This window comes from Megascapheus bottae, chromosome 23 (genome assembly GCF_031878675.1).
Source record: "Megascapheus bottae isolate mThoBot1 chromosome 23, mThoBot2.hap1, whole genome shotgun sequence".
NCBI classification, from domain to species: Eukaryota; Metazoa; Chordata; class Mammalia; order Rodentia; family Geomyidae; genus Megascapheus; species Megascapheus bottae.
In genome coordinates, this window is record NC_143531.1 from 9873820 (window position 1) to 9886312 (window position 12493).

The 12493-nt window shown below is 38.8% G+C and overlaps 1 protein-coding gene across 5 annotated transcripts in view; it reads right to left on the reverse strand.

Moving 5' to 3' along the window:
- Sec24b (SEC24 homolog B, COPII component) overlaps nucleotides 1-12493 on the reverse strand; it is a 67610-nt gene that overhangs the window by 1877 nt on the left and 53240 nt on the right. For all 5 annotated transcript variants that reach the window (XM_090356699.1, XM_090356697.1, XM_090356698.1 and 2 more), the window contains 12 exons: nucleotides 10922-11040; nucleotides 10628-10683; nucleotides 10180-10386; nucleotides 8460-8583; nucleotides 8004-8162; nucleotides 7661-7834; nucleotides 6410-6520; nucleotides 4083-4258; nucleotides 3412-3549; nucleotides 2749-2853; nucleotides 1596-1688; nucleotides 37-140 (listed from right to left, as the gene is read on the reverse strand). In XM_090356699.1, the coding sequence (XP_090212825.1) occupies nucleotides 37-140; nucleotides 1596-1688; nucleotides 2749-2853; nucleotides 3412-3549; nucleotides 4083-4258; nucleotides 6410-6520; nucleotides 7661-7834; nucleotides 8004-8162; nucleotides 8460-8583; nucleotides 10180-10386; nucleotides 10628-10683; nucleotides 10922-11040 (1566 nt within the window). The remainder of the gene's footprint in view (nucleotides 1-36; nucleotides 141-1595; nucleotides 1689-2748; nucleotides 2854-3411; nucleotides 3550-4082; nucleotides 4259-6409; nucleotides 6521-7660; nucleotides 7835-8003; nucleotides 8163-8459; nucleotides 8584-10179; nucleotides 10387-10627; nucleotides 10684-10921; nucleotides 11041-12493) is intronic.

Genomic DNA, 12493 nt, shown 5'->3' on the forward strand with positions numbered 1-12493 from the left:
CTCAGTCAGCTCAGGAGAAGTTGTAGACGCACTTACTTCACCACATGAAGGACTGGACTCAATGGTCTGCTGTCTTTGAGCCAACTTATAAAGGACCTGGCTCTCTCAGACGCAAGTGTGTCCAGCTCTGGAAGATGTGTCTGGAAAGAGAAGCACTGTTAGGAAATCATTCTGATAATCTCTCCACACCAGTGCAGGTTTAGCTTGCAGCAAATCAGTTTAAACCATATTTATCAAGAGATGCGTCATTAGTTTACCTGAATATACTTTTTAAGACAAGGTAATAAATCCTTCCCAATGTCTACACGGCGTCACGAGCACTATGCCATGTCTTCAGTGCTGCTTCTGATGGTGGTAGTCCCATGAAGGCAGCTACCACAGTTCCCAACTCTACTAACAGGGGTGCATAGTACTTCAAGTGACAAACGCTGGGAGAATTCCATGTTTCTTTCGTTTAAAAATTGAAAGCAAGTAATGTAAGAGCAGGGTGGTGTGTAAATTGCTTTATCACTTGTAATAGCCTCCAGCTTTTTGTTCTGGCTATTTTGGATCTAATGTTTTACTTTTTTCCCTTGTCCTCAATTCCTATTTACACTGTAGCTGGGATTGCAGGTACACCAACACACCCAGCTACTTTATCAGAAAGGACCTAGTGAATATACATTTTTTGCCTCCCAAGTTGTTGGGCTTACAGGTGTGAGCAACCATATCCAGTGATTTTCTAAGTATATATAGCTATGCCTATATGCACAAACATATTCTTGAAAATAAAAATAGGTCACACTATGGTTCTATTTTTCATGTCAATATCTTTTTTTTTTTCTTTTTTTTTGGTAGGTCATGGGGCTTGAACTCTGGGGCTGAACGCTGTCCCTGAGTTCTTTAGTTCAAGGCTACCACTGTACTCCTTAGGTCACAGCCCCATTTCCCATTTTCTAATGATTAATTGGAGATCAGAGTTTCACTTTCTTTAGTGCCTGGGCTGGCTTTGAACCGCAATCCTCAGATCTCAGCCTCCTGAGTAGCTAGGATTACAGGCATGAGCCACTGTGCCTAGTTCAATATCCTTTTTAAGTAAGTACACAGATATTACTTATTATTATTTATTTTTTATTATTATTATTTATTTTTGGCTTTAAAAAGAAATGTTCTATAGTGGTTTGAGATATATTAATCTCTTAGATAACTAGCTTACAAAGGTCTTCATTTTAATATTATACATGTACAAGTATTTCTTTTGGCATCCTCCATGTTTTTTTTTTTTTTTGCCAGTCCTGAGCTTGAACTCAGGGCCTGAGCACTGTCCTTGGTTTATTTTCCTCAAGTAACACTTGAGCCTCAGCACCATTTCTGGCTTTTTTCTATGTAAGTGGTACTGAGGAATCAAACCCAGATCTTTGTGCATGCTAAGCAAGCACTCTACCACTAGGCCAAACTCCTGGCCTCTTCGGGTTTGTTTTTTATCTGTTTTCATGGGGACCCTGGGCCTGGGCACTGTACCTGAGCTCTTCCACTCAAGTGGTAATGCTCAAAGTACACACACACACACACACACACGTACGCACGCACGCACATACACACTAAAGTCCACTGACCATTTTCTGTGGTATTGATGCAAAATTAGGACATCCAAGTACTTCCTCTATGAAGTTATTATCACAGCCTTTGCCAATCCAAATGTAAAACACCTAAAAAAATAAAATATTTAAAAGCCCCAATAGTTAACATTAATTAGTTAATTCTCTAACAATTAAACTGCCTGTATGTAGGAAAACTGAACAATAAAAGCAGTTAAAAATGTTTTAGGAAGGCAGAATAATGGAGAGGTTGACGGCAATACATTGTAAACATGTGTAGAAAGTAACAATGAAACGTGCCTCCTATATAACTAATGTAGAAAACATGAAAAAAAAAGAAGAGATCAAATGAATTATTTCAAATACAACAGGAAGAAAGAAAAGAAGGAGTGAAACCTGAAAATGGCACACAGTGGAGCTACACAGAAGGATCCAGGTGATGGTTTACATCTTCACTTAAATATCAAGGTTTCCTATTAATTGTGTTTTACCTTCCTCTCCATTGATTTCCCTGCAGGAAGGTAATGCTATATTTCAATCACTTTCTCTATTTTCAACTCTCAACTCTTCTGTGGCTATCCAAACCATTTTCCTGCTCATAGGAACAATCTGAAGCTGTCTGACCACTCTGACACCCTTTACCTGCCTGCCCCACTCAAGCAGTTACTTCTGAATTCCTTCATCTCGAGATTTCCAACAACTGGTGTAATTTGAATTAGATAAATTCTTTTATATATTTATATATTTTTATTGTAATTAATAGAAGGGTTACATTATATTCACCAGATAGAAGGTGCTTACTTCACATACATTGATACCCTTTCTCATGTCTTGGTCCCCATTTCCCTCCCCCTACCTCCGCCTCTCATCTTGTTTTCCCCCTTCCCTATCTGATTTCAAATAACCAAATATGCCTATATACAATACTGAATTAGATAAATTCTTGAATTTTAATTCTCAAGGTAGAACACTTAAACACACGAGAATTCATCTTCTTGTTTCTCTTTATCAAGTATATGCAATCAATAATAAAAATGTATTCATCCATGATAATAAGATGATATCCAAATAGAAACTTCCTAACACAGGTTCACGTGTGTACCCAGTCACTGTATGGCCCCAATCCTCATCTCTCCCTGGGGGCCTGCTGGAATGCGATAGAGGTGCTTACCGAGCCGCAGTCCATAAGGAAAGCACCTTCTCTCGTCAGCTTCTCTGCGGACAACTTCTGAAGGGGCGGCTGAGGCACTACCCTGTCATTAACATGTATCGCACCCTGGAAAAGAACGCGGCATATGTGAGCTAACATTCCGTCACTACATCTACGAAGGATTAAAATGTGACATTTGAGAGTTTTACAGATTAAAAATTACTGATGATACACCTTGGCTGTAGCAGTAAAACAATCAAATGTACTCAAATTTAAAAAGTAAAAAAATACACAGCAAAGTACGTTCTTACATGTCTCTACTAACATACCACGATGGTTAGATTACTAATGTCAACAAATACTGTTTTCACACAAAAATAAAAAAGTATTACATATTTGCATGTTGAAATTATCTGTTGGATACTGCAATCTGATCATATCAGAAACTGCAAATATCTATCAAGTGCAAATGGAAATCACTCTACACTTTGGCTTTGCAATAAATGGTACATTAGTTAAATTACTTCACATATGAAATTCTGTAACTGCTGACTGATATAGTTTCTGAGCATCTAATCAGATCCAAATATCCTTCTTTAATGTCCTATTAACCACACAAGAGCAAAGAATGGAGGACAATGTTGACAATGCAGTAACTGTGAATAGTGACGCTCAAATGCATACCTCATCTGTCAGTCTGTCTATCCTGTATAAGTTGGGATGAATCATTTTCATTAAATGAACAAGTGGCTGAGACTTGATCTGACACATGGCATATACACGATCATCCAGGCGAGTGCTTGTACCTGTTCTAAATGCTTTCTACAAGGAAAAGATACAGGTTTCCAAGTCAAACATACATAGCAGACAAATACCAATCATAGAAACAGGCCTGGACTCAATTTCAGCTGATGACATTTAGTAAAAAAGTGAGTGAGTTTCTCTGAGCTACATTTTCATCATTAGAAAAACAGAACAATATTTACCTTTCTGGGTTGTGATAAAGACTAAATAAGATGAATGTGTTTGGCATCAATTGTTATGTTCAAAAGAATGGGAAGATAGTAAAACACTAGATCCCTTCCTCATTCTGTTTTTAGAAGCACGTATGAAGAGTGGGCCAGGAACACAATACACATATGATGGAGAAGGAACATATATATATGGTTTCACAGGAGTCATATGTATTTGTGTACTTTCATTTCCCACTCATATTTCCCTATTCTTCAAAAGCACAATGCTGAAGATCATTATTCCTCTGGCTAAGTATTAATAAACAACCTTTTGGCTTCATTTCCTATCTGAGAATTTTCTTTAAAAAATCTCATTAAATATAACATTGTGCAGAGAGCTACCTGTTTGAGAAGGGCCAAAACATAGAGCGGGAACAACTTGAGGGAGCCAGGAGCAATGAGCGCTGAGTGCTGCAAGTTGGAGACAGTAGAGCCATAGGCAGACAGCGAGTCCACTACTGCGTTCACCAAGGCGTCCCTTGCATCTGACAGACTGGATGAGATGGAGCGATCTACAGCTGCAAAGCAACCCAAATAGAGACGTACTTAACCATGAGATCCCTGTGAGCTCTCAGAGAGCACAGACATGAATCATGTAAGAGACCAATAAAATGCATTTCTTGGTTCCCTCCTCAAGTATCAATTCATTACCTACTTTCCCTGAATGGAATGTGATAAATCAGAACAAGTCTAGGTTCTTATATTCTTCTGAACATTGGTTTGTTTTAATCTCGTAAGTCCAAACACCTAGCCATTCTTGATAAAAAGAATGTATATTATCCATCTATTTCTGATAAAGCTCTGGAGATGCTTCCATCACTCAAAGTGAAGTCACATTTCTAAAGAACCATTCCCCCCCCACCCCCCGCACAACCGATGTAAATTACACAACCTAAGTAATCTCTCATGATCCTCTAAAATCTTCTTTACAAAGCATTTCAGGTCATCAGATTGAAAAATGGGGCGGGGGCAAGCTGAACTTTTTTTTTTTTTTGGCTGGTACAGTACTACAGCTTGAACTCAAGGCCTGGGCATTGGCCCCTTATCTTTTTCACTCAAGGCTGGTGTTATACCACTTGAGGAACAACTTCAGTGTTTTGCCTGATGACAGATAAAACAGTCTCATAACTTTTCTGCCCTGCCTGGCTTCAAACTAAAATCCGAATTTCTCAGCCTTCTGTGTAGCTAGGAATAATGGCATGAACCACCAGTGTGTGGCTAAACATGGTTTTCACACAGAGATTTCCAAGTAAGTATCAACGTAAAATGTTGATTCAAGCCTTTAGCCACTGTGGCTTGGGGGAGGAGATAGAAGATCATAGTTTGACAGCAGTTCTGGCAAAAGAGAAGCTTGTGAGTCTCCACCTCAACCATGGTGGCATGACACTCATGCCCCAGCTACCAAGGAAACTCAGCTGTCATCCAGGGAGACACAAAGCAGTCTAAGGAGGTAACTTCAACATAGGCATAAAGCAAGACTAGCTGGGTGCTTAGTGGCCTGTAATTCTATTCATTCAGGAGGCTGAGTTCAAAGCCAGCCTTGGAAGAAAAGTCCAAGAGACTCTCCTTCTTTCCTTCCTTCCTTCCTTCCTTCCTTCCTTCCTTCCTTCCTTCCTTCCTTCCTTCCTTCCTTCCTTCCTGTCCATCGTGGAGCTTGAAGTCAGGGCCTAAAACTGCCCTTAGGCGTTCTCAAGGCTAGACCTCTACCACTTGAGCCACAGCACCACTTCCAGCCTTTTCTATGTATGTGGTGCTGAGGAATCGAGCCTGGGTCTTCATGCATGCTAGCGAAGCACTCTACGTAGGCCCCCCCAAGAGACTCTTTCCAGCAGAAAACAAGAAATGGTGCTGTGGTTCAAAGTGGTAGAGCACTAGCCTTGAGCAAAAAGAGCTCAGGGACAATACACAGGCCCTGAGTTCAATGCCCATCACTACTACCACCACCACAAACAACGAAAGCAAGCATCTACCTACAAAATATCCAGGAGAGAAAGGGCTGATGATATGACTCTAGTGGTAGAGTGCCTACCTTGAGAGGCAAGTGAGAAAAATGAATCTATAAATATGCCCGTGGGGGTGGGGAGCCTTAGGGTATAGATAATTGAACAAAAGGCTGCACATGGCCCTCGTTCCCGCTCCTGGCACTGCCCACCTACAAAGAAGGTCCTTGAGTGAACGCTACTAGAATTTTACTTACAGAACTCCAGATCTTAATTGGAAAGAGCAATACACTACAGGCCTAAATTTATCAATAAAGATTTGTTTAAAACAAATAGTATATGGAGTCAAGTAATTAAGTGGAAATGTCAGGCACAACCTTCTGAATATCACTTCTTTCCCTCAGCACTCCACCCATGAGAGGCAACCACACTGGTTTTAACCCCAACAGCTCAGCGCTGAGTTTAGTCCACCATATGACACTTCAGGCATTCATTTGAAGACATTTAGATTTTTTTTTTAAAGTTTTCAGCAACCATGAAGCCCAACAGATTACTAAATTAAGAATTGGTAAGGAACATAAGAACAATCTACTTTGTGTTGCACTAATTGGAAATGGAAAACATACTCTTTAAATGAGGGATCCCTTGGGCAGAAAAACATCCCACCTTCTCTTCACTGTCTAGGCTGGAGAGCTGAGCTTGGGTGGCCCACTGGTTCCTTTCACTCACCCATGTTGGCCAGAAGGCAGATGGCGGCTTGAACATCCACTCCGGCATACACATCTGCTAAGGAACTCACCACTGGCAAACACAGTGTGTGTACTCTGATCCTCCGCTCACCTAAACAAATGTGCATAGTGATGCAAGAAAGTCATTTAAATCACCATTTTTGCCAGGTTAAATCAGCATCAACAGGATTTTGAAATGTAACCGCAAATTTTAACAAGGTTAGCCTGTTCTTGTTTCTTTGTTTTTGGTAATAGAGACTGAACCCAGGACCTTGTGAAGGCTGGGTGAGCATGCTCACTGAGCTACCTTGCCAGCCTAAAAAATGCGTGTCCAAGAAAATTAAATACCCTCCTACTCCATAAACTAGTGGATATATAGAACATGGGTAGCTGAAACTTACAGTTTAGTTTTTATTTTAATGTTACTCATTCCTGTTACCCAACAGAGTAAAGTATCAGAAAATGTAGGCTGTCAAGTAACACAAATGAATGACTTCATTTTTTTTTTTTTTGCCAGTCCTAGGGCTTGAACTAAGGGTCTGAGCACTGTTCTTGGGCTTTCTCAAGGCTAGTGCTCTACCACTTGAACCACAATGCCACTTCCAGCTTTTTCTATGGATATGGTACAGAGGAATCGAACCCCAGTTTTCATGCATGCTAGGCAAGCACACTACCACTCAGCAACTCCCAGCTGAATGCCTTCATTTATTTTAATTAATTAATTTTTTGTGGGTCATGGGGCATTGTCCCTGAGCTCTTCAGTTCCAGGCTATCACCCTATCCCTGAGCCACAGCTCCACTTTCCATTTTCTAGGGAATAATTGGAGGTAAGAATCTCATGTTCTTTAGTTCTTCAATGCCTGGGCTAGCTTTGAGCTTCGATCCTCAGATCTCAGCCTCCAGAGTAGGTAGGGTCAAGACCAAGACGTGGGCCATCACACCGGGCTGAATGCTTTAGTTTATAATGCAAAAAAATATTTCAAAGAAGGGATTTAGCTTGTCAGAAATGTATTATCCTAGGAATGCACACACACGCTCATACGCACAAGCACGTGCACACACATACACACACACACAGAGTGTGTATTATTTAGATTTAAAAGTTAGTGTTAAAAACAACTTATCAGCATGTACTTTCGGTTACGTGCTGAAATTGCTAAGTTCCCACTACATCCATTCGTTCTCCTCACTCCACTAAGTGGAATGTGGAGGAGGCTCCTGGCAGGTCTCACTTTACTTCTGATAGCCTTACCTTTGCTCGACGTGTATAACAGTGCTGTCTGAAAGCACACTAAGGAAGTATCGGTCAAACCTTCCTCGATTGATAACTGCACTGCAAACCCAGCATCAGGATTGATGTTGGCAAGGGATAACAAGTCAGTGGAACGCACAAAGAAGTTTCCATGAAAAGTATGCATTGAAAGACCTAAAAGATGAATAACAGCAGTCTAAAATTACTTTCAGTACCTCTGATTTTGAATCAAAGGGTGTATATTTTGGACATTGCTAACTGATCAAACCAAATCATGTTATGAAGAACAGTCAGTAGCATAGGTAGACCACAGGAGACAGCACACACATTTACAAGTTCATACCTTTAGTACATCTTATCCTCATGACAGCTTCAAATCCAATTTTTCTTGTGAGATATCGTTTTAGGTCTTTTTGTAATTTTTCTGCTTGTGAAGGGTTGTGAGTATAGTGGAAAGATGGATAGTAATAGATACATCCTGCAGAGTACTTGGACATGCAAGCTTCAGAAAGAAACACAAGGATTAGCTACAGAAGTCTGATTTATAATGAAAAGATCCAAGACAAATAACATGTTAAGTCTGGGACATCAAAAATTTGCATAAAATATAGCAAACAGGTTTACTGTAGAGCATATATTTGTCTAGGGCTTTAAAGTTTACAGATAACCCTCAAAGACCTTAAGCATTTAATTTGCATGTTTTTCTCTCCCTGAATTGAGAAGAGTAAAGGACAAGTTCATATTTAATCATATGTTAAAAATGTATACACATAAGCAGGTAAATGCAATGACATCTTACCTAGAGAAGCAAGATCAGAATACTGGGAACTCAAGAGGAATAAATCCACGGCAGTCTGCTGTCCTGAGCAATCTAAAGCAAGTTTCTTATAAAAATCAGTTGCAGGGCCAAGGTGCTGTACTACCTAAGTCAACAGATCAGAGTAAGGAACTTTTAAATCACATACACGTTTTTATGTCTCTCTTGTATCGGAAAGGATGCCCTCTGCTCTGTATCACAACAACAGCTAATAGTTATAAAAAAACACTTTTCTGCCAGCACTGATTCAGATGCTTGACATAATTTAATTCTCATATATATCCCATAGAATATATATATATATAAACATAACAATATACATAAAAATAACACATACATACATATATACATGTATTTTTTTGTGGTACTGAGGCTTAAATTCAGTGCCATGTTTCTAGCCCTTTTTGCTTTATGTTTTCTTCTCAGATAAGATTTCTTATTTCACTTAGGATTGAAATCCTCCTATGGTTCCCTCAAAGCCAGGATGAATCATTATACTCAGCTTTTGTGTTGAAATTGGGGGTTTTGCTAATTTCTTGCTTGTGATGGCCTTGGACCTAACCATGATCCTTCTGATCTTTGCCTTCTAGGTAAACAGGAAAACAGACAGGAGATACTGTAACTAGCCTTTCCATATGATTTTAAGTAACTAACCCTAGGAACTGCAAGGGGACTGTGCACATGCAAGATGGGTACTCTATTATTGAAAGCCATCCCAACTATCGGCTATTTTTTACATATGAGAAATGGAGGAAAAACTCATTAAGTTACTTGTGTAAGATTTCAGTTATTGAATGGTAAATTCTGAACAGAAACCTAAGGACTCTTAACTCTAGAAGTAAATGTTATTCCATGTTATGTAACAGAAGTATAAAGATTAACAAGATTTAAGTACAGATTCCGGGCTATTGAAGAGCTAGGTTAAATTGCACATTTTTGTATTTACTTGAGTAAATACATGCCCACTTTTTAGTATTTTAGGAATCTCAGAGCTCCCAATGAAGAAGGCAGTATTATAGTAGAAATAATGCCTAATTATGCTAAACTGTATTTTTATACCCAAATGCTAATATCTTGATAGTGAGATTATTAATGGCATTTTTTCACTCTGATGAGTGGTATTACATTTATAATTAAAAAGTTCATTATTAGTATGAGCACTTACATGGGCATAGCTCAGGTTTACTAATATGCATGATCAAAAATAAAACACTGAGATGAGAATATCAATTATCCTTTAGAAGAACACTTGAATGCATTTCCTCAATTTTGTTTTTATCAGTTTGTATGCGTGACAGTCCTGGGACTTGAGATTTCTGTGCCCAAGGATAGTGCTCTACCACTTGAGCCACAACTTCCACTTCCAGCTTTTGATTGGTTAACTAGAGGTAAGGAAAGTCCATGACTTTCCTGCCCTGGCTGGGTTCAGACGATAACATTCAGATCTTAGCCTCCTGAGTAGTTAGGATTACAAGCGTGAGCCACTGGCTGTTTCCTTGTTTTTTAAAATGAAAGGATTAGATTTAAGTGACCTCTAAATTTTTACAGCTTTTGCATACAAAAACAAAATAAGATTAAAAAAAATCTGAATTAATCTCTTCCTAGTTATTTACTATTACTATGATTATCAGCAAAGTTAAAAAGGACAATGAACAAATCCTCACAGTTTGTAGACATGACAGAGAAACTAAACATAGAATACCTTTGTACTTGACCTTTGATTAGGATCTTCTCTGGACTGCAGAAGTCCTGCACCCAAGGAAGGTAACTGTGTCTGAAATACAGACACACGGCCCCCTGTTGGAGACATTAATTTAAAGGCAGCCTGAAGGGCAGGACCAAGGGCACTGTGTGTTTCTCGTGTATTGGTGAACATATTTGGTAATGCGTTCAATAAGTCTTTTATAAGCTGGGAAAACAAAGATTAAAAGTTGAATTACTGAAAAGATAAGACAATATTCCTTAAAACATTCCAGAATATAGTATGTGTCACTGCATCTCTGGGGACTGTAAACTGAAGAGTCCACAGACATTCTATGCACACTGTCTACTGCCTGATATTAGTGCATCAGGCAAACATAGGTTAACACTAGTCATCAGCTGAACTGACAGACACATTTTAATATTCTGAGGAAAAAAATCAATCTCACCTCTTTGCTTTCGTATAGATTCACAAGTAGACTATCCGGTGTAGGTAGAAAAACATCTATAGGGAAAACAATCAACCAACCAAGTCAAAAGAATATCATAAATCAGAAAACCTTATTTTGTTAATCAAGACGTCACATATAATACATATCCTATCATTGTGCTAAGGACATACTATGGGTACATATTATCTATACACGTGTGGGCTGCATATATGGGTATAATGTATGACAAATGTGCTCTCAAACGAAGCCGCCCACGTCCCGGAGTCTGGGTTTACTTTGCAGCCTGCTCACCGTCTATATCAGACACAATCAGCATCAGTGGCTGAGACAGACCCTCCTGCAGGTTGTAGAAATGAATGGTGCTGTCAAAGGTGACGAAGCCTATTCTTGTTCGGGAATCTCCTGGAAGCCTGAAGATAAAAATGGCAATTTAGAATTTAAAGTGACATTTTATTTCAGAAAAGAATGAGATAGAAAGCTATGTCAAACCAATATACTTTAAATTTCAGAAGAGACTTATCTCTTACCTAAATTAATATGCAACATAAACAAGAAGGATGAACTATTTCATTCTCAGATGGAAGTGTTTCCATGTTTAGAATCTATACTTCCAAAATTATACCACATTTTTAACTAGTCTGCTATCATTTCCACAACACAGCTCACGTCTGATGCACCAAAATGCAGAGCACAGCTCACTGGCACAATTAAAAGCAGGCATAAATTCCTTGCATAATTTATACATCATAACAGATTAAATTTGGTTAACACACATGTTTTGAGCACATTTCAAATCTCCTTAGCATTTTTCAAGAGTACAAAATACTAATTATAGTCATCACCTTGTATAACACATTTCTTGAGTGGATCCTCTTGTCTGGATAAAATTCTGACTCCTTGATCCCGTGACCCTGCCCTGTCCTCAACCATGAGATATCCAGCTTTCAGTGCCTGGCTTAGGTTACTCGACACAATATCCTTCAGTTCTAGCTATGCTTGATAAAGATCTCATCCAGATTATTTATATACTAGGCTCCTTCCTGGTTTACATGATCTAAGTCAGAGGGGAAGTTTGGAACTACCTACATTTTTTTTACTCAATTTTTTTCCATATATTTTTTATTGTAATTAATAGAAGGGTTACATGATATTTGCCAGATAGATGGTGCATTAATTCTCATACATTGATACCCTTTCATATGTCTTGGTCCCCATTTTCCTCCCCCCCACCCCCACCCGTCATCTTGTTTTCTCCCGTTCCCTATCCAATTTCAAATAACCAAATACAAATATATCAGATATATCAGGTAACAAAGTGAGATATTGTAACAATATGAGATAACCAAGGGACAACAAAAGAGATGAGAGATAACATAATACCTTAAGAAGAACAATCATTCATTATATGGCTTATGTTTCTATATCCTAGAGATCCTTTCATTTAGCGTCCTACTATATGGCCTTTTGTATCAAGGTTTTGCTCTATTGCAAATCTCTGCTAGGAGAGCCCAAGATTTCTACTGATTATGACAAATGAGGGAAACCATTGAGCCTAAGTTCCTTTGAGTCTGGCTTACTTCACTTAATATGATCTTTTCTAAGCCTTTCCATTTCCTAACAAATGGGGCAATGTCATTCTTTCTGACAGCAGCATAGAATTCCATTGTGTACAAATACCACATCTTGTTGATCCACTCATCAACTGAGGGACATCTAGGTTGGTTCCATATCTTTGCTATGGTAAATAGTGCCGCAATGAACATCATTGTACAAGTGGATTTAGTATGTCCTTGTTTCTGGACAATTGGGTAAATGCCTAGTAGTGGAATTGCTGGGTCATAGGGGAGCTCTATGTTTAGTCTT